This window comes from Vulpes vulpes, chromosome 4 (genome assembly GCF_048418805.1).
Source record: "Vulpes vulpes isolate BD-2025 chromosome 4, VulVul3, whole genome shotgun sequence".
NCBI classification, from domain to species: domain Eukaryota; kingdom Metazoa; phylum Chordata; class Mammalia; order Carnivora; family Canidae; genus Vulpes; species Vulpes vulpes.
The window spans coordinates 120,367,886-120,390,772 of NC_132783.1; the positions used below are offsets into that span (position 1 = coordinate 120,367,886).

The 22,887-nt window shown below is 36.1% G+C and overlaps 1 protein-coding gene across 1 annotated transcript in view; it reads right to left on the bottom strand.

Moving 5' to 3' along the window:
* Window positions 1-1,933: 1,933 nt before the first annotated feature.
* Window positions 1,934-22,887, bottom strand: part of NDUFS4 (NADH:ubiquinone oxidoreductase subunit S4) — a 114,457-nt gene continuing 93,503 nt past the window's right edge. Inside the window, exons 4-5 of the mRNA XM_026017033.2 lie at window positions 21,053-21,126; window positions 1,934-2,152 (exon numbers count right to left, since the gene is read on the bottom strand). Of these exons, the coding sequence (XP_025872818.1) occupies window positions 2,049-2,152; window positions 21,053-21,126 (178 nt within the window). The 3' untranslated portion in view covers window positions 1,934-2,048. The remainder of the gene's footprint in view (window positions 2,153-21,052; window positions 21,127-22,887) is intronic.

Genomic DNA, 22,887 nt, shown 5'->3' on the forward strand with positions numbered 1-22,887 from the left:
CACCTTTAGCCCAGGGCATGATCCTGGAGTCCCAGGATCAAGTCCCAAATTGGGCTCCTTGCATGGAGTCTGCTTCTCCCTCTGACTGTGTCTCTGCCTGTGTGTGTGTGTGTGTATATATGTCTCATGAATAAATAAAATCTGTAAAAAAATAAAAGTTGAAAGAACTGGGAAGCCTGGGTGGCTCAGTTGGCTAAGTGTCTCCCTTTGGATCAGGTCATGATCCCAGAGTCCTGGGGTCAAGACCTGTGTCCGACTCACTGCTCAGTGGGAAGTCTGCCTTCTTCTCCCTCTGCCCCACCCCCTGCCCTGCTCGTGCTGGCTCACTCTCTCTCTCGAATAAGTAAAATCTTTAAAAAAAAAAAAAAAAAATTGAAAGACCCAAGGCTGTCCTCTCTCAAAATCAGTGGTAAAATCACGTTACTAGTTTCTTATGTTATCTTTCCCAAAATATTCTAGGAGCATATATGTGTAAGCACCTGCTGCCACATCTCACCCCCAGATGTTATCTACTATTCCTATATTTTTCTACTTAGCAATGTAACTTGAACATCATTCCAAACAGCTCATAGCTATTTCTTGTTCTTTATAATAGCTGCATAATACTCCATTTAACTCCATTCCTCTTAATAAACATTTGGATTGTTTCAACATATTAGCTATTAGAAATCATATCTTTGTACATTCACCTCTGTGTATATCCATGGGCTATTTGTTAGGATGAGGATTTTTAGAATTAAGTGGATACAGAGTTAATGTTTTTGAAGAGATTACTCTTCAAAACAAGATTGTACAAATTTATATATATTTTGAGGTGTTTTCTTTGTTGGGCTAGGTCAATGTGCTATTAGTGTTTTTATGAAATGTAATTGTGAGAAAAGACATAATTGACATAGAACTTTCATAACAATTTATTAGCAATCCAAAGAATCATCTGCCATGAATCAATCCTATTTCTCTATTAACTAAAGTAATTAAAAGAATGGGATGTGAAGACATGAGTTCAAGTCCTAGCTTTGGCACTTAAGATCTGTGTGATTTTGAGCAGGTTATTTGGTCCTTTTAAGCCTTGATATGTCTTTGCAAAAGGGGGCAATAATAGTGCCTACCTAACAGAATTAGGAAGATTAGTGTACAGAATGACTATTGAAGAGACTGACAGGAGTACATGCTTGATAACTCAGTGGATGACCTGAGTGATTAACACACAACAAGAGCATTATCTATGTCTATTTGAAAAAACAAAAAGACAAAAGACAAAAAGATATCAAATAATGAACTAATTATTTTCTCAGAGTCTTTCAATTCAGAAGAATATAGCATCTTCATCTGAACCCCTCACAGTCATGAATGTGAATTTCTGGGAAGAATTTAGTATGGAACACAATTCATTTAGAATCAGACTCAAACTCAGAAAACATGAAGTTCTAATTGAAGAACTTCAGAGGTGCCTGGTTGGCTCAGTCAGCTAACTGTCTAAGTCTTGATTTTGGCTCAGGTCATGATCTCAAGGTTATGAGATCAAGCCCTACACTGGGCTGGGTGTGAAGTCTACTTAAGCTTCTCTCTTTCTTCTCCTCTTCCCACCCAAGAAAAAAATTTGTAAAGAAAAATAAACAAGAGAACCTCAATAATAGGGAGATTTGGGTTTATGAGATTGCAATATAATCCAAATTTCTCTAATCTCAGAACAAGCAAATTTCTAAGATAGCATTATAATAATGATGGCTGGTAATTTATAAACACTCTTAACTTGAGAATGGCTATAAAGAACCAAGTGTAAAACTTCAATGTTGCAGCTGATTTCAAGCATTCCTTTTAATGGATTTTATGTACTAAAAGTATGATCACCTCAAATCTCTATAAATAGGAAATTGAAACATGTTCACTTTGATACATCAAAAAATATTAAAATAGGCACCGCAAAATGTACTTGTGGTTAAAGGTCAAATTTATTAGAAGATTAAGAGATGTATTATACCTGGACTATAAATACTGCACAGCTGACTTTATTCACAGTCAAGCACAGAGATATAGTCAGTGCCAACCTATTTTGTGGATACTCTTGTTCTTTTGTTCCAAGAAAAATTTGCACCGTAAGACTTGGACTTGGGTTTTGGAACCTTCCTCTCTTCAATGTCATAGCTCCACCCTACAAAACAAAAACAAACCCAGAGAAACACAATTAGAGATATCTCAAGAGCACAGCAAGTAGAAGCTAACTTTCATAAATTTAATGTTCATTTATTATGAAGAGTATGTGTCAGCACATCTGAAATATACTTAGTAATGTTTTCCCTTATAATCCTGTGACAAGAGAGTCCAAAATATTGCCTGAAGATGATTTATTGTATCTCAAAACTGTCACCCATCATGTGACTTCTCCTTGCTCAATATTTCTTGTTCAATTACTTATGCTTATGTATTTATGTAAAATTTTCAATTTCTCTATGTGGTATAATATGCATCCTCTTTAATAACTGCAGTGCGGAGCATTGGGCAATATAATCTGTTTCACTGTTTTCTAAAAGCTCATGTTTTCACAACAGTTTGGATCTCACTCAAAGCAATACAGGAAAGTGTACATGGTTATATACATATCTATGTACATAAATAATGGATTCGGAGCATTAAAAGATTACTTGGTCTAGCTCTTTGGACTTTGGCAGGCTACTGATTAAATTCAAGAACTTTTTCAGGATTTGTATCAAGGGCTATCTATTTAGAATCCCATGGAAATACTTGATAACGCAAATTCTTTGTCCTGATCAAAGGCTCGCTGGATCTAACACTTTTTTTAAAAAAATTTATTTATGATAGTCACACAGAGACAGAGAGAGGCAGAGACACAGGCAGAGGGAGAAGCAGGCTCCATGCACCGGGAGCCCGATGTGGGACTCGATCCCGGGTCTCTAGGATCGTGCCCTGGGCCAAAGGCAGGCGCTAAACCGCTGTGCCACCCGGGGATCCCAGGCTCGCTGGATCTAATTTCTGGTAGGGGCTTGAGAATCTGTACTTCAACTATTGATCCTAGTTTTTTATGCATAGAAGTTGAGAATTACTGGCCTAAACGATCTATTCTCTTCTGAGAGTCTTTGTATCTTCTCTCCAAAGCCCTTCTCATTGTTTTATGATTTTGAAAAGTAGATTTATTCATGTCCATGTCTTCTGCTTTAGTAGTTACTCAGTTCTTCTAAGTTATGGAGAACAACCCTTCAACATCCTCCTCTTTGAAAATCATTCTATTCCCTAGTGCGAGCAACCTCCGTAACTTTTACTTTTCTTCATAAGATTCATTTTCCATTCCTGTAGTTTATCATTCTATCTGAGGATTTTCTTCAAATAACTCATCTTGAAACACTTGATTCATTACTGAATCATGCAGTCATGTAAAAATGTCCACCAAACTCAGTATTTTATATGTCTAATTAAGTAAACTTGATCTTGTGAGTCATTCTAAGTTCTAGTGCCTCTTGGTCAGTATAGTATTTGCTGCCACAAAAACTTACATTTTAATAGCTCCCTACAATGCAATTTTGCCACCAAAGTGAAGCCTGTGAAAATCAAAGCATATTGCTACTGTTGCTTATTTTAGTGTCCAAAAAGAGAAAATAATTAATAATTCCATTGCCAAAACTCCATCTTCAAAGAAAATCCATGTGCTATAAGGAAATTGAGGCAGGAAAGCAAATGAAACAAATGGTTTAAAAATACAAACAAAACATCAGAATCCAGGAGAGAAAATATTGATTCAATTTACTTGCTTAAACACAGCCTTACTTTCATGGAGTAAAGTTTTGAGTACTTTCTAATCCATTAAAACAGAAAAAAATTAAAAAGCTGTCTCTTACTTTAGGAGGACCTGAACTTGTAAGTACATTAATAAGTGGCAAATAGCCATTTCAAAAACTTTACTAATGGGCCTAAGAAAGTACCTACTTCATAGGTTGTCATGAGGATTAAACAAGCTTGTTCATGTGAATGCTTAGAAAACACCTGGCCCTTAATCATTTATTGGGTTCTATGAAAAAGGTACTTATCTAAAACCTTTATATGAACTAATATTATTTCCTTTATATAACTAAGGAAACTGAGGCACAGAGTGGTTAGGTAACTAGCACAAGCTCACTTGGCTAGGAAGGGACAGAATCAGGACTTATAAACAAAGACAATCTGGGGCGTCCAGGTGGCTCAGTTGGTTAAGCATCTGCCTTTGGCTCAGAGTCCTGGGATCAAACCCCACATGATGCTCTCTGCTTGGTGGGGAGTCTGCTTCTCCCTCTCCTCTGTCTGCAGCTTCCCCTGCTTGGGTGTTCGTTCTCTCTCTCTCTCTCTCTCTGTCAAATAAATAAATAAATACAAATCTTATTTTAAAAAAAGACAATCTGATTCCAGAGCTTCTGCCTTAACTAATATTGTGTCTCATGTGGTTTACAGCAAGCACTTGATAAATAAGCTATTCTTTCTGTCTCAAATTTGATTTGCAACTTTCTAGCAACACATCTATATGAAGTGAAGCATTAATGTGAATAAAATTTCCATCACATTGGAACCCATTACTTTTGAATTAACTACAGAAAGGAATTTTGGTAAGCAAATTAATATTGTGAACTGAACATGATAACTTTAACATTATAAACTTCTCAAGCACCTCCTACATTAACCAGCAAATGATGCTGTTAATTATTAAAAAAAACTCAATTAAATAAAGCAGGTATAACAATATTTACTGAGCATTTGCTATTCATTTAATAAATATTATTAATTGCATACTGTATGTCAGGGACTGCTGAGACACCAGAGGTAAAGCTGTGAATAAATCCCCAAACTACTTCAAGTTAGCAGAAGAGAAACTGATAAGTAAATGCATAGTATATTAGGTGTTAATATAGTAATATCTATGATTAAAAATACATATTTTATGCTAATGAGCACTACAGAGAAAACACCTTAGAGTGGGTACACAGGGAAACCCACCCTCCTTGAGAAGGTCACATTTGTCTGAACACCTGAAGGAGGTCAAACAGCTGTGTGGATGTCTGGGAAAAGAGCTTGAGGCAGGAACATATCTAGCATTCTATGTTGTTAAGTCTTCTGCTAAGTGCTTTAAATGTATTTTTACAGAATTTTAAAAGATCATAGGTTGCCTGGTTTATAAAGTAGGCATTATATATACTCCAATTTTATATCTAATTACTAAGGAAAAATAAAGCACAGAGAAGGTAAATAAGCAGCCTAAAGCCACACAGCTAAGTGGCAAAGTCAGTGTTTTAACTGAGGTCGACTTTAAAATTATGGACCGAATCACATCATAAATAGTTTAAACTGCATTTCTTTAAATGCATCTTGTAATTGTAATTTTTATCTATTTCACCCATTTCCTTTCAATCTTTGTGATTTTTAACCCACCCCCCACCCCAGTTTTTATAAATGTGTCTCAAGAATGCCTGGAAAGTAAGTCTATGTTCATCATATGTCCTCCCACTCCCAATCCAGTTGTGGAGGAAGGAAAAGGTTTCTAGTGCATATGCTACGTTCTGTTATAATGATTGTTGGTAAGTTATCCAAGGCCTCCATGATCTCTTCTTGCCAAATGATGGGTGAGAGAATCTATGCTCCCTTCCTACCCCTGCTTCCCAATATATACTCTGCAGCCCAATAAAGACATTATAAGAGGAACTGAAGAAAAAATGAGGAAACACTTGGACATATTTAGGAATTGGTATTATACACAAATACATACCTGATACTCTCTCATTTACATGGTTAATCTTTCAACCACTGGGGAGAAAAATTTTTTTTTACTGCATCAGAATGCAGATGTAGCTCTATTATCTGTTTTGTTCATGGAGTTTCAAAATGCTGTCAGTGTCACTGCAATGTGAGATGACTGGGATTTTGTACACATAAAAGAACAACTGGTTTGGGTTTTCTCCTTTAACAAAGGAGTGACCTGGCTCTTGGGAATTGTGAGCCAGATTATAGTTGCTGTTGATGGTGCTAACAATAAATAGAAGTATCATTATAGGGACTGGAATGTGGATGGGCAAAGCACCTTGGAAAAACAAAAACACACGTGGAAGAAACTAACATTTGCTAAGAATACCCATCTCTATATTATTATTGCTCTACCACAGCCACCATGATTATTAGGATGTAGAGGGGGGAAAACCCTTTTTCTCGCATTTTTCTGATAGAAACAACTTTGTTCCCAAAGCTGCACAACCAGCTAATACACTTCTCTGATTAAGTAAAAGAAGGGTATGAGGAAATCTAATGATAACTCACAAGAGACTGAAACTCAAGTCAGAGTCTACATAAATCTCCATTTGGATTTTCTATCACCGAGAAAACTTTTCTACTATGTAGGACTGATGCTAGGATGAAAATCTGCTCTTTTGAGGGGGGGTGGGGGGGTCCTCTATTACAAATCAGACCACATTTCCAAGCATTCTTCTCCAAAGTATTTACCTTACAATGTGTAGATAAATTATTTTATTGGTCCCACTATACTTCATACTACATACAATCTTTCCCAAGTTATTTTTTCTAATATTGTGGCAATATACCAGCTACTGGAACAAGCAGTGAACTTTAGCTAAAAACACAAAATAACCATAAGAATAACAACACTTGAAAGGACTGTAAACATTTGTACTTAATGGATAAGTTACATGAATTATGCTTATTTTCTACTTCCTATTTGGAAGTTGTTCTTAAAAAGAACATAACCTGGAAGAAACATAAAAATTTAAGAATGGAATTTTATATGTAAAGTGTTAAGCTTCTATAAGCAATTTCTTTTCAACACTAAGAGTTTTTTTAAAAAACTCAAGTTTCTGTATTAGATCATGGAAGTGAAAACACTTGCATTCTCTGAAGAATGCTTATACAAAATCAAGGTGTAGTGTATGGCAGTGGTCCCAATATGTTGTTCTATTAGGACACTGAAAACCAGTCCTTACTCTTCCCAGCTGTGCAACAGAAGAAGATCAAAGCAACTGAGTCCAAAGCAGCTGCCCCAGGGATGGAGTAAGCTCCTAGGGCTGCCGTCACTTCCCACTGAGGAGAGCAGCCATATGGCACGGATTAACCACAAATCCAACCACCAGCACCTAAATGATGAGAAGCTGACTCCCTTTGCTGTTTCACACACTGGAATGCTTTCACAAAAATATTTTGATCTTTAAGCCCTAGTATCAGAGAAGTACCTCTGGCAAATACTGTAGTAAACTTAAAATGTGACCTGTAATATCTTATGCTCAATTTCATTTTTGGAAATATGCCCATTTATTTTGTTGATCTCCAGGCTGTGGTTGAGTTATTCTACTTCCTACAATATGAATGTTTGGTGAAATCTTTCAAATGCACCTCCATAAAAAAGCCCCAAACTCAAAAATCAGAGACCAAAAAACAACCACAAAAGGCCTCTGAACAAAACGAGACCATGAAAATTAACTTGTGAGTTCTATGTATGAGACAGAAAATTGATTCCATTCACTTTTATATACAGAACCATTTTATTTATGGTTCAGTAATGCAAAAATAGAGAAATATTCATTAGTGCTTTTATTGCTTGTGAAATATGTTACTTCTGGTAACCTTGGTTCAAGTCCTATAAAAGGTCTTTCTCCTGTAATAATCTAATCTCAAATCCTGATAGTTCAGAAGTGAATAGTTTAATAGTTTTTCCTACTCTCCTTCTGTGTACAAAGCAAGAAGCACTACATAATTTGGCACAAAATGACATAACTGGGAGTCACTGCTAACAGAGGCATAGGATAAGAATAGAAAATGCTTTGGGAAGCCAAAGCAAGATATATTGATACTTGAAAGGTTTTGTATCCATATTATGCCTCCGTAAAAGCACAGCATAAACTTTTAAAATATAATTTAAAGAGGGGGGAGAGGGCTGTGATAGCCTTTGAGGGATTTCACTTTACAAGTCTTGGGCCAGAGCAGCCCAGGTGGCTCAGCGGTTTAGCGCTGCCTTTGGCCCAGGGCCTGATCCTGGAGACTTGGGATCGAGTCCCAAGTCAGGCTCCCTGCATGGAGCCTGCTTCTCTCTCTGCCTCTCTCTCTGTGTGTCTCTCGTGAATAAATAAAATCTTTAAAAAAAGAAAACACTAAATTAAAAAATAAAATAAAATAAAAGTCTTGGGCAGCCTGGGTGGCTGAGTGGTTTAGCACCACCTTCAGCCCAGGGTGTGATCCTGGAGACCCCAGTCCCACGTCGGGCTCCCTGCATGGAGCCTGCTTCTCCCTCTGACTGTGTCTCTGCCTCTCTCGGTGTCTCTCATGAATAAATAAATAAAATCCTTTAAATGAGTGAGTGAATGAATGATAAGTCTGTCTACTTTGAAATTCCCAAGTACCTAATATTTGGCAAGGGAAGAGGTTCACATTAATTTGCAAGCATCTTAGATCTTCTTTTAGAAAATACTATGGAGAAATAACAGGGGTTGGGATACATTTGCAAAGTAACTCTTTCCACAAAAATTATATAAAATTATTTAAACAAGCAAATAAGGTGAAAATGTGAGGCACCTGAAATATTTATTAGATTAGTAACATTCTACACCTGCCACAGCTGCAACACCTCAAAAATAAACCCACCTTTGATGTGATAGTCAATGGCCCCCTTAAATTTTATCTTTTCAAATAATATAGTTGCTATACAGTATTATTTTTATTTTCAAAGCAGTAATTGGAACCACATTATTCAGAATTTGCCACAAAATAAACTGGTCGGTGTTCCAAAAGTACATGTGAAAATCAGTCATTAGAAATTGAAACATATTTTTTCTAGAGAAAGAAACTATACAACAGTGGTACATGTCCAAAAATCACTCTCAGAGATTTTGATGTAATTGGTTTGGGTGTAGTCTGTGCATAGGGATTTCCAAATCCCATTTAACCCATAATATACTAGGAACCTCACTAAGCCACCACGTATAACCTTATCTCCATGAGAAATATTATTTTAGACCTCCAACAGGAAATGTAAATCTAAATCTCTCTCCCCACCCCAACATTGTCTGTCTGTTTCTCAGGAAGCTTAGCAGTTCAGGAGTCAAGCTGAACATTTTCCTGGCCACAAGAGAGTACCTGGGACTGGGGATTGAGAAGAAAGAACTACGAAGGAGAAAACTGGGGCTTCAACAAAAAATTATGCAGTGTCTATAGCATGCCAGATCTTAGCCCTGATTGTGGTCCTTGAGTTATATTGAAACCTTATAAGATGTAGGTACAAATAATCCTCATAATTTGTGGATTCTGTATTTGTGAATTTGCCTGTTTACTAAAATTTACTTGTAAACTCCAAATCAATATTCATAATGCTTCCATGGTCATTAGTAACATGCACAGAGCGATGAAAATTTGAGTCACCCAACATATCACTTCCTAGTTGAGGTCAAGCAAGGTAATGCTCTGCACCTTCTTGTTTCAGATCTCATACTGTAAACGAGTGTCTTTTTCCATGGTCTATTTACAGCTACGTTTTTTGCTTTTTTGTGCTTCTTGATGATTTTGCTGTTTAAAACGGTGCCACAAGTGTAGTGCTCTGGAGCTTTTTAGTGTTCCCAAGTGTAAGAAAGGCTCAGATATATCAATATGTATGCTAGATAAACTTCATTCAGGCATAAGTTACAGTGCTGCTAGCTATGAATTCAATGTTCATGAAATCAATAATATGTATTAAATAGGTGTTTTTAAACATTTAAACATTGGAGATGCCTGGGTGGCTCAGCGGTTGAGCGTCTGTGGCTCAGGGCATGATCCCAGGATCCCGGGATCAAGTCCCACATTGGGCTTCCTGCATGGAGCCTGCTTCTCCCCTCTGCCTGTCTCTACCTCTCTGCTGACTCCCTGTTTTTTTTTCTTAACTTTGCTCTCTACTAACTTTGGGAATTGGTTTTATGGTCTAATCATTTGATAATTCCCTTAAATGAATTAATGGTTTCAGAGATCTCTTGTCTAAATAGGGTGAAAAAAAAGACAGAAAATCTGGTCTGTTGGACTTTGTAGTCTATTTGAGCTCAAACAAATGAAGAATTTGTATTCACTAAGAGAACAGCTGTTTAGTATGGATTACTGAATTTCCTAATTCTGTTACCTGTGACTGAAAGTTTAGAACTAAAGTTATAAGCTGTGTGACTGACTACTGACTGGTCTGTCTATATGTGTTAATTCAGAAGGGTCTTTACCTCTCATTATAAGTATGGGTAATGTTTTTCCACCTCTACATGTTATTAATGAATTAGATTACAAAATCTCTTAAAGGGGCTCTGTTCTGAATGGCTTATAGAAAAAAATAATTCCTAAAATTCTTAGAAAACAAGGAAATTAAACTTCTAAATAGTCTTAATGTGGTAGCTCAATAAGGCATTCAACTCTTGATTTTGGCTCAGGCCATGATCTCAGGGTCATGAGACTGAGCCCCAGTGGCCTCCACATTCAGTGGTGAGTCTGCTTGAGATTCTCTCCCTCTGTATCCTGCCAGCCCCTGCTGGGACTCCCCAACTTCCCTCCCCTTCCCCCGCCTCAAAAAAGTAATCTGAGAGACAGAGAGAAAGAGAGGGAGGCAGAGGGAGAGGAAGACTTCCCACAGAGCATAGAGCTCAACGTGGGACTTGATCCCAGGGCCCTGGAATCACGACCAGTGCTAAAGGTAGATGCTCAACCGACAAAGCCATCCAGGTGGCCCTCAAAAAAGTATTCTTAAACATCTAAGGAATTCGAGTTCAGGGCAGCCTGGGTGGCTTAGTGGTTTAGTGTCACCTTTGGCTCCCCAACGTGATCCTGGAGACCCAGGATCGAGTCCCACATGAGGCTACCTGCATGGAGCCTGCTTCTCCTTCTGCCTGTGTCTCTCATGAATAAATAAATAAAATCTTAAAAAAAAAGAAGAAATAATAATAATAATAATTATTATTATTATTCAAATTCAGATAACATAGATGAGTCTCGGGGTGCCTGGCTGGCTTAGTCAGAAGAGCAGGCAACTCTTGATCTGAGGGTTGTGAGTTTGAGACCACACTGGGTGTATAGATTACTTAAATGAATAAATAAAAACTTAAATAAAAACTTAAGTCTTTTAAAAATACATATAGCTGATCTTTGGGAAATAAGACAAATTTAACAATTTTGATTTAATAAAAGCAGCTATGTTTATTTAATAAAAGCAGCTGTTTTCTTTATTAGTGTTAAATATAACACAAGCACAGAACTTTATTCTGTTTCAATATGTTCTTTCTAAACTTATTTTAAATTTACTGATCAAATAAGCTTGCATTACTTCTGTTTAATGTTTATAATCCTAAAAAATATAAATTTGCATTTATCCAAAATCATTCATTATTCTGGTAATTTTAACAGTAATTATGTTTCATAGTATGTCACTTTGAAAAATAATTTCCAAGATCTTTGGATAACTTAAAACCTTAGATGATGTTAATGGATATTTATTAAATACCTAGATCATTTCTAAGAATACTGAACTACCGATTACTAAGCAAAAATTTAAGTTTATATACTTTTGCTTCTTGATTTTATATGGTACAGAGAGGTTGGGTTTGTTAATGGACGCGTTCATTTTTGCCATTTAGAGAAGTTCCACTATAAAGAGTGCATGTGGTTGTAGAAAGTTATGTGAATTTAAAAGTTTTGCTAGTTTACTTAAATATTAGTGTGTAACAGTTTTCAATGATCTCTGTTTCCTCTATGAAATCAGAGTAACTTTGGTTAAAAGATATAATTAACATACGAAATTTTATTAGGAGCAATAGTGGCAAAGAGGTATAACTTCATATGCAAGGTAATGAGATGTGTTTCTGTTCTTCAACAGAAAAAAAACAGTATAGAGAGGTCCCTTTCAGGCAACTGACCTGAATGATGGAAACTTGATCAAGAGAAAAGGACCCAGCGTGACCACCAGCTCATGATAAACAGGCTCACTAAGCTACCCACCTCAAAATAGCCAAAGGCCCTAACTGACCAATTACAACTAGGCACAGTTCCTAAGATTACCAAAAATTCCATACTCTTTCACTCTGCCCAATAACTGTGGTCCCTCACCACCTCCTCATCTCAGTCTTTCCTTTGCGGTCTTGTCCACAGCTTCCTTGCAGTGTATTCAATAAACCTCTATCTCTTTTGTTCTGCCTTGGGTGAATTCTTTCACCTCCTGCACTATCACAGCCACCCTTATTAGTCAGGTCACCCCATAGTTAAGTCCTAAAGCTAATGTTCAGAATGAGAAAGAGAATGGTGAAGGACAAAACCTGAAAGGATGCTGAAAGTTATGTAAGATTTGTAAAAAGAAAGTTGTGTTTGGCTTACGGTATGTCTAAAAAGTCTGAAAAGCTATGAAATGTGTTAAAATGTTAGCAAAGTTTGCTCAGTTTGGGTGCGCTTATTTCATTAGTTCACTGTTTACTGCCTCTATCTACAACACGAAGGGTTATTCTTTTGGTCTAATCTGCCTAGATTTCAAAGTTTCTGCGGCTTACCAGAATAACTTTAAATGCTTTATGCTGACTTTAGGTCCTTGATGACGTCCGTAAGAGCTCAGGATCTTTACAGTCATGTTACCTTTTATGTCTGTAAGTTTTATCATCCCTTTGAAATGAGCAGTCAAGTACTGTTTGTCCAGCACCCACGATCCTATTCCTATCCTAAGTGTGCAAATCTACTGACATTTTTAAATTTTTGCCTTCCCAAAATAACAGCCTAAATGTAAAATAAGATTCAGATTATCTTTGTACCTAAGAAACTATTTTCATGATTCCCCAGAGGGCCTCTGGAATATCACAAAGATGTATTCTTTCAACCTTGTGAAAAGAGAGATACTGGAAATAATTGGGTTTATTCGACATGATACTATTTACGAGTGGTACTATAAGAGTTATCAAGTCAGAAGATGCTTAACCCTCCTGAGGTTAAATCTATATGGGTAAAATGTTAATAGAAATATTTCAGAAATTTATGATATATGCTAAATATAGATTCTCAGTGCCCAATAGTCCATTATGTTTTATTTATCAGACACAATTTCACTTATCTTTAAAAACATTAACTTGGTTGCATCTTCCATAGTTTGGATCTCAGATCATAGAGGCCAGTATATGCAAATTGGGAATCCAGATCACTTATCAATGGAGTTTTATTAATATGCAAATATTTAGGATCTACCCCAGACTTACTGAATCTCTTTAATTGATTTTCTTGACATATTTTTGGTATATTCTTACTATATGTTTGACACATTCAGGGTATATTATATCTTAGGATTATTTCTCTGTAAATATTATGTTCATGTATTTTTATAAATTAGATGCACATTCACTGTTTTCTTTGAAAACAGGCTTTATGGTTTAGCACCGTCTTCAGCCCAGGGCCTGATCCCGGAGACCCGGGATCAAGTCCCATGTCAGGCTCCCAGCATGGAGCCTGCTTCTCCCTCTGCCTGTGTCTGTGCCTGCCTCTCTCTCTCTCTCTCTCTCTCTCTCTCTCTCTGTCTCTCTGTCTCTCATGAATAAATTTTAAAAAATTTAAAAAAAAAACAGGCTTTAATACTGATTACAGATATTTTGTCTATAACATTTTTGGTATGACTTTAAGTTGCATTATTCTTATTTTGAATGCTTATATTTCAATATTTCATTTCTGAAATTTACCAGTAATGTTAATTACAGCCATCTTAAGTTTTTTATCACTTAGGAATAGATTTTTTTGTTTTATCCTGATGCTATCCTGAAATCCATTACAGGCCAGAGTGCTTTGTCTTCAACAAAGAGCCTCAGAGTTCCATGGAAGACTTAGGTATTCTTGGGTATAGGCTTCTGATGCCGTAAATAATTGTAAGACCATACCAGTAGACTGAGTCAGGATTTCCAGAACTCTAGCTGAGGAGCAGACAAATTTATGACACAGTGAAGCCAGAGTTAATGATACAGGACTGAATGCATTGATGAAGGCTGAATATAGTTTTTGTTTGGAATATTTCTGATATTGTTTCAATGTTCTATTTTCTGGGCAGTTAAGGAAGTCCTTTCCCTTTTCTCCTGGGGTATCTATAATTTAATAGACAGTGTTTTGTAAATTAAAATTTGAGTCATGTGTAAATGATATTAGTTTCCCTGCATGATCCCTACAGAACTGGTTAACTCTTGTTGAATATTCTTATATTCATGGCAATATAGTTATTGGCACATTTTCAATATGTCCTCCTTTTTATTAGAAAATAAGTGTAATCAATGGCTATGCAATGAAGGCCTTACCTAGATTGACATATTTGACAATGCTACTCATTTAATCAGATATGATCACATACTTTTAAGGAACTAAAGTTGACAAAAATCCTTCTAGGAAAGTGGCCTGGCACCAGGCTAACAAATTAAAAATTCCTCAAGGTAGGAAGGAACCTTATTTTGAGGACTTTCATATTTCCCTGAGAAGGGAGGGAAAATTTGCCCAAAGTAATAGGTATCACAGAAGAAATCTGGTGGCAAGTTATTGGTTGTGAAAAGCCTAACCTGAGATTCCTTATGAAAAATTTCAGCAAAGCAAACTTAAGAAAGCTTATATGGTGAAGAGCAGCAGAACTGCGGCCTCCCAAAATGCCTTTCTGGCATACGGATTTGGAGCTGGTTATTTAAAAAAAAAAAAAAAAAAAGTAAACACAGGAAAATCTCTGAAAATGAAGAAATTGCCCTTTTGTGAGGGACATTTACATTTATAAGGGAAATCTCCATTTGTTAAGGTATCTCCCATTCTGTATTAGGAAGTAGAGGATGACTAAAACTCTGGAAATTCATCAATGGAGAAGCCTCGGAATTAAATCTGCCTAACAGTTATACCCTTGTTTATGGTGCATTGCCTCCCAAGACTCACTCTCCCCAGCATTCTCTCCCCAGATCTATTGTCTTTACCTGGAGATTTTATTTAGGTGGTGGTAAAGGTCATTCTGGAGTTACACAGTTTTCCCGGGTGTACAGGAGGTATACATGTAACTAAACCTGTTTTTTTTCTCTGTTAATCTTCCAATTATGAGGGCAGAGGTCTCAGCCAAGACCTATAAAGTTAAATGGAAAATTATTTTTCCTCCTCTACAATCGCAAATTATTCATTCTTGCTATACCTAAATAATCAGGCCAAATATTGGCCCAATATTTTGTGATCATAAATCTTTGGGATTTTCTTTTTAACAAAGCGGAAGGGTAGAAACAAATTCTGTTTCTATAGAAAACTGCATTATCTATAGTATGCCTTTCCCTTCCAGGTTATCAGATTTCAGTTTAATTCCTAGTCTTTCAGCTATTTTATTTCTTTTTAAGTTGTATGACTGATAGATATGCAAATTATGTCCTGTGTCCTACTGGTAGTGATTTAATTAACTGCCCTTCCCCCACAAAACGTCCATCTGTCTCCATTTGCATTCCTTTTTTCCACATACATTTGTGCTGTTTTGACTTTTACTTTGAACTAGTTATAACATCTACCTAGTTCCTTTATATCACATGAATAAAATAAATTCTTTAACATGAATTTTTATATCTGTAGGAGTCCTGATTCTTACTTTTTGAAACAAAGGTGTCTTTTTTTTTTTTTTTTTTTTTTTTTTTTTCAAAGGTGTCTTTTTAACAAATGAGTGAATGTTAGCTTGAGACCCTTGTTAGTAGGTTTTAAGTTAGGTGGAAGTCCAGACTTTGTTGATGGGTCTACTTCTGGGATAATTGTAAATCCTGGGTTGCAGCTCCAATTACCTCCATATTTTCCTCAATCCAGGGCTTGACCTGTCTGCTTCCTCCCCTGCTTCTACCTTCTATTACTTCAGAGGCGGGTTTTCTTCCCCAATAGATCCACTGTGGACAGAATGCAGTTTCACAGTTTATCCTCTATCCTCCTACTCCTGAAAGAAACCCTCCTCTATTTTGAGAATTTCAAAGAGTTTTTACAGCTAACAACAATGAGAAAAACACAGGGGGTAAAATGACCTACCAAAGGAAAGTCACAAAGTTTCAAATCAGATCAAACGGGGAAAAGGCCATTTCTGGTTTCATTAGCATGTAAATGGTAGGAGACCCTAGCCTTCTACCACTGACATTTTTCCACGACCATCTTCTCCGGCTCTCCTAGATGCAGCTTCCTTCTCCTCCCCGCCCTCACCCTCAACCCTATAAGGAAACACTAGGAAAGACAAAAGCCACAATGGGTGAGAAAGGTAGGTCTTTTCAGTATACAAAGAACTAAAGTGAGGTTCATCTACATTTCAGAGGAAACCCCAGATACTCTTTTCTCTTTTTACAAAGAAAGGTTATCTTTGAAGAGTTCCTCTGGAATATTTGCTGAGCTCAAAGAGAGACCTTCAGGAGGAGGCCCTGGGGTTAAAGCCAAAAGACACAGGGGTATTTATATTTTCTTTACTTAGTGTGTATGGGGGAGGTTGAGAAGTAAGATTTGGAGGAGTGGAAGGTAGGGAGCAGGGAGAAAAGCCACAGGGAGGGCATTCAGTCTTTTCTCCTTTCCCATACCCTAGTTTCACAGAATTAGCCCTCTGTAGAAGCGAGATATGGTGAGAAGAGAGACCTAAGCAAAACAGAAGCAGGGGGGTAGTTACAGGAGTTATTAATAGCAGGAAGAAGAGAACTTCTTTTAGTCTCAGAAATTATATATTCTTACATAAAATTCTTATATAAAAAGATGAACCTGCACAGTACCTTATATGGTTAAGAAATGAAAAACGGGTGATTAATGGGATCTTGTGGTATAATATAGGTCTCTTTTAGCTATTTTATTTCATTATTATATTACGTGTAACATAAGAGTTTCCATTTATCCTTGATTCATACTGAGTAAGAGTAAAGAATAGAACTATATTTCTCAAAATACAAAATGTGAAGTTTTCAAAGTTGGATAAGGTTTTCTTATTTATGATATTCACTATAGAATATGTATTAGTGATTCAGAATATGTATACAATGTATATTCTGTACATTGCTAATAAGTACTATAGATCAGTGCTATCCAATAAACATAATGTGAAACACAAATACTTTTAAATTTTCTTTTCTTTTCTTTTCTTTTCTTAAGTTCATTTAAGTAATCTCTATACCCAATGTGGGGCTGGAACTCCTGAGCCCAAGATCAAGAGCTGCACAGTCTTCTGACTGAACCAGCCAGGTGCCTCAATTTAATTTTAAATTTTCTTTTTTTTTTTTTCTTTTTTTTTTCCATTTTTTATTTATTTATGATAGTCACAGAGAGAGAGAGAGTGGCAGAGACACAGGCGGAGGGAGAAGCAGGCTCCATGCACCGGGAGCCTGATATGGGATTTGATCCCGGGTCTCCAGGATCGCGCCCTGGGCCAAAGGCAGGCGCCAAACCGCTGCGCCACCCAGGGATCCCTAATTTTAAATTTTCTAATAGCCACTTAAAAAAAAATGACTAAGGAAGTATGTAACATTTATTTTAATTATATTTTCTTAGCCCAATATATATCCAAAATGTTATCACTTAAATATGTAACCAATGTAAAAACTTAAGTTTTTTTTATACCAAGTCTTTTAAATCTAATGTATATTTTACACTTATTGCACATTTCAATTTGAACTAGACACATTTCAAGTGCTAAACAATCTCATGTGGCTACCGTATTGGACAGTGCTGACTTAACTGATGTAGGAAACAAAGGTAAAAGAAAAAAATTAAATTTCCTTACTGTCTACAGCCCATTGAAAGTCCTTGAAATAGGCAGAATGACCTTCCTCAGAGAGCTTAGCTGCCTTGATGGTGACACTTTGCTAAGCGCAAAAGGCAATCTTATCCCCATCCCCAGGATCCTGTAAGTCTTCTTTAATATATAAATATTTCTTTGAAAACTTCCTTTATCTCTACCCCCCCAAGATACTTAGCAAACATATGGCCCACTGACATACATCTGAAAGGTCTCAAGACTGAGTTTTTACCAAACAGTAATAAATGACCTTTTCCTAATAGCTAGCCCCCTCAGGATCCTGGAAACCTTGTTTCCAAAATACTCTGGAGGCTTGTGCTGTCCCTTACCCCTTCCCAACCTGAAAGTATATAATCAGTCACCCAGCACAACCTCAGAGCTTTGGGTCCTGTCCCTGTGGGTCCTGTTCCCGTGCTTTTAATAAAACCACCTTTTTACATCGAAGAAGCCTTGTTCCTCATTGTACTGATTCTCAAATAGTCCCTGAGTATACAAACTATCTTTTCCTTGAGGCAGTTTTACCCTAAATTCCTATTTCTTGACACTACTAAAAGGCAAACATTTAATACTCCTAAATGCATAAACTTTGCCAGGTTTTTTCATTATCAACACAGAATCATCTATATTCAACAAAAACACATTTTCCCTCTAGAGCATAAAATGGATAAGGTACTGGGCTAGAAAGTAAAGAAATAAAACTGGATGAGTTGGCCCATGAGCTTAATTTCCTTAAACCTGTAGTTTTTGAGTATTATCTAATCCAACTTTTCATTTCAAAGAGGAAGGAATAATGTTTATCAAAGGTTAAGTATAGTGAAACAAGACTTGTTCAAGATCTCCTGTATAGCAAGCAGACAGTTATGGAATGAGAATCCTAGTTACTAATCTCAATCCAGTAGTTGTTACATATTAGTGCTTCTAAATTCTTTCTAATGCTTTCATTAACCAGGACATTGGTTCATCCAACCTTCAATAGCATTACCTTATAAAAAAAAAATTATGTGGAGGGAGAGTGGATCCTTTTGTATGTCCCCACCACTATTCACCTACCCAAGAGAGGCAAATCCAAATGTGATAAGATGTGGGTAATTTGGAAAAGATCTTCAATCCCATGATTCTGTACCATTTCAATGATTTGCTTAGACTTGCTGCCTCAATAACTAGAGAAACAGGACTATCTATATAAAGTCTCTTTACATAAAATGATTTATATTGCTGACTTAAATGAGGCAGCTCACAAGTATTATAGTGAATTCAAGGGTGGAATAATCAGCTTCAAATTCCTTTTGCAGAGAAATGTATTTTACAAAGTCCGTAATTTTACCACGTATCGCATGTCCATTAAATAGGTTTTGTGCGACGTGTTGGAGACAAGGCAGTGGTTAAGATGGATATGATTGATTCCTACTACACTGTAGGTTAAAATTCCTGATCCACTGTTAGCCTGCAGTATTATATGACACTACCCACTAAGCTTTTTCAAGTTATACTGTTTATTGACTTTGATAACGTTCCTCAATTTTCTTGCCCAGGGAGCAGAAATCAGAGTGGGAAAGTACCTGATTTCAACAGCAGCAGAGACTAGTTCACACCTGCAATTCACATGGCAACTGTAGTCATGTAGTCCTGGTGACCACTTAGACATTAACCAGAGATTTAACAGTTTAATTAGATTTCCTATTATTAAACTCACATTGCAGACCTCAAATGAATAATTTTCAAGGTGTCAGACATGAAATATGGTAGGCTGCAAAGATGGAAAACATTAATAGAACTGTTTTTGATAAGCTATATTAGTTTAATTAAAAAGCAATTTAATTTAAATCAAAATAATATTTTAAAGACTATGATCACTTTGAGAATAATTATATAATCAAGAAATTTAGAAACTGCCAAGAACATGTTTTAATAAGAAGCTTTACTTACTAAATTTGTTTTCAGATTTTGAAAAGTCTACTACAAAGAATAGGATAAACTTTTAAATGATTGTAACTTAACTATGTTCTAAACACTTATTAACTGCTTCAATCCTTATAACAATGCCCATTGTACGTAGGAGAAAATGGAAGTGCAAAGGCATACAAATACTAAAAGAGCAACATGGATCTAAACTCAGGCAGTTTGGCTTCACACTCTTAATCATAAGCTATGTAACACTAAATACTAAAAGGCAAGTATTTTAGATAACAAGCTTTATATAGTACTTTCACATTTATATGTCAAATATGTTACATAACACTAATAATATTTTACATTTACATATTGCCTTAAATTAACAGCTTACTTAAATAGACATTATCTCATTCAAATAGATAACTTAGATTCAAATTCACCTGATCATTTAGAATAGAAGAATACATTAGGTAAAAATACATACTAGTGCTTGTAAATCCAACAGAAATACAGCAGAAATGTCAGATGGAGAGAGGTAAGGGTCAGAACTAATAATTGTCAAGTATCTGTCATGTATGAGATACTGGGCTAGGTACACTATGAGTTAAGCATCATGACTTCAAAGGAAAAACGTCCATTATGAAATTAACCCAAAATCATGTAGCTTCCAAATGGCATAATAAGGATCAGAATTCAGACTGGACTGACTCCAAAGCCTCTCTTCACTACCATGTTGCATGGCTTAATAGATAATGAGAAAAAAAAACTTTTGCATTTTTGTTTTAGGAACACCAATATAAACAATAGTTTTAGGTGGCTACCTCAAAAACTAATACCCTCTTAGGCTGCATTAATCTAATTGCAGAGTTGAGATTATGCTTGGTACTATACCCATCATATCTAGAAAAGCAGCCCACAGACATTTAGGCTTACATGAAGTTTTACAGAGAATAAGGGAGCAATAACTATTTTCCAAATAATCGAAGAGCCATTAGGTGGCATTACAGATTATAGATGGTGATTTTTGTCTCAGAGTAAGAATAATAAACAGGTATCAAAACTAGGATAGGCTGCCTGCCTTATGAGATGTTCAACTAGAGTTTATAAACTAAATGTTAGTGATTTTTGCAGAGGGAGTCCTAAATAAGGAGTAGAAGTAGTTTTACTCCCTGCCTCTATTTCAAATTAGATCATTTTGGCTCTTACAGGTTATGTGGGCATTCCATTTTAGACTTTTTTTTGGAGGGAGGAGATGTTCTGATGGTATTAAAAAAAAAAACTAAAAACCATTGGATTAGATATACTACAAAACTTCTCTCAACTCAAATTCTATATCCCTGACTGGTTTTGATTAAGGCCAAGAATATAAAATCATATCTTGATTTTATTTGTCAAAGCAAAACAAAAACAGACCAAACATACCATTTTTTTCTGCAAAGGCAGCTGCATCTTCTTTAGTACTGAAGGTTAAAACCATGTTGGACAAAGGGTCAGCCCTGTAAGAAACAATTTTTTTTCCAGGATTTAGCATTAAATTTGCTTTAAAAAACAAAACAAAACAAAACAAAAAAACACTATGTTTAAAATACAGTAAATGTTTAGAAAATAAATGGTACAATATCAGATAAGTATACTATTGAAGGAATATCTTATTTTAAAACTGTTAACTCCTTGAATATCTTTTCCTATGTTAAACTGAGATTTTCTTTTTCTTTTTAAAGATTTTATTTATTTATTCATGAGAGACACAGAAACGGGCAGAGACCTAGGCAGAGGGAGAAGCAGGATCCATGCAGGAAGCCTGATGTGGTATTTCGATCCTGGGACTCTGGGATCACACCCTGAATCCAAGGCAGACGCTCAACCGCTGGGCCATCCAGGCGTCCCAAACTGAGATTTTCTACACTATACGTCAAAGTTAAAAATCATTTATTCACCTCTTCAGGAAAAAATAATAGAATTGAAAATTTAAAATCCCAACAAAATTCTCAATTTGACCTTATAAATTCAATATCAAGAAATTTATTGGTGAGTGCAATTGTCAGTACTATCATTACCCTAAAAAATAGATGGCAACAACACCCACTCTTCTAAATGAACCTTCCAGCATTACAGACAATAATTAAGCATATGACCAGATGAAAAATTAAAGCTCCAAGAATTAACATCTGATTGAGTTCTTCAATACAGGATAATGATAATGTTTACAAGTCTACAAGGAAAACTTCTTGGGTGCCTGAGTGGCTCAGTTGGTTAAGTGTCTGCCTTTGGCTCAGGTAATGATCCCAGAGTCCTGGGATGGAGCTCCACCTCAGGCTCGCTCCAAGAGGAGCCTGCTTCTCCCTCTCCCTGCTGCTCCCCCTGCTTGTTCACGTATACGCACTCTTTCAGTGTCAAATAAATAAAATTATTTTTTAAGAACCCAAGTTTATATAGAAACTTCACAAAATACATAAAATATATTATTTCAGAAATACCACTTTTATCAGTACATTTATAAAAAGGTAGAACACTGTTTGCTCCAAAAGTTTATTATAAATCTCTCAAAGGCAAATACAGCATTCTGTGAAACATCATTTAGAAATGTGGAAGTAAAAAAGTAAAGATTTAGAAAGTAATGTGGATAATGGGAAGATATGAGATACACATAGGGAGAGAATTTATGGGAAGTAGCCCCTCACTGGAATTAAAATCCATAAATTATTGCTGCTGAAGTTCTAGTCCTCTACTATGGCTCCTTTGAGATCCTCATAATGATAGGTATTCTTACCATGTCCTCTCCCCCACCTTGTAAGGAAAAAATGCTTTACACATTGGTTAGCTATATTAGTATCAATAACAAGTAATTGATTGACCTCTCCTTTATGCACAAATGGTTTCTCAGTTGATATTTTGGATAAAATATACTGAGAACAAAAATGGCAACATAAATATGATTCAGTAATTTTTTAAAAAGATTTATTTATGATAGAGAGAGAGAAAGAGCAGGAGAGGCAGAGGAAGAAGGAGAATCTCCAGCAGACTCCCCACTGAGCACAGAGCCCAACACAGGGCTCAATCCCACAGCCTGGAGATCACAGCCTGAGCCAAAACCAAGAGTCAGACACTTATCTGCGCCACTTAGAAGCCTCTGATCCAGTAATTTGATAAGCACTGACATTCATGTTAGCTTCATTGAGAATAGGAAACAAAACAAAAACTGTAGAAAAAAATTAGGAGCCAAAAGCTCCATTTTCTGCAAAGGTGGTATTGCCATT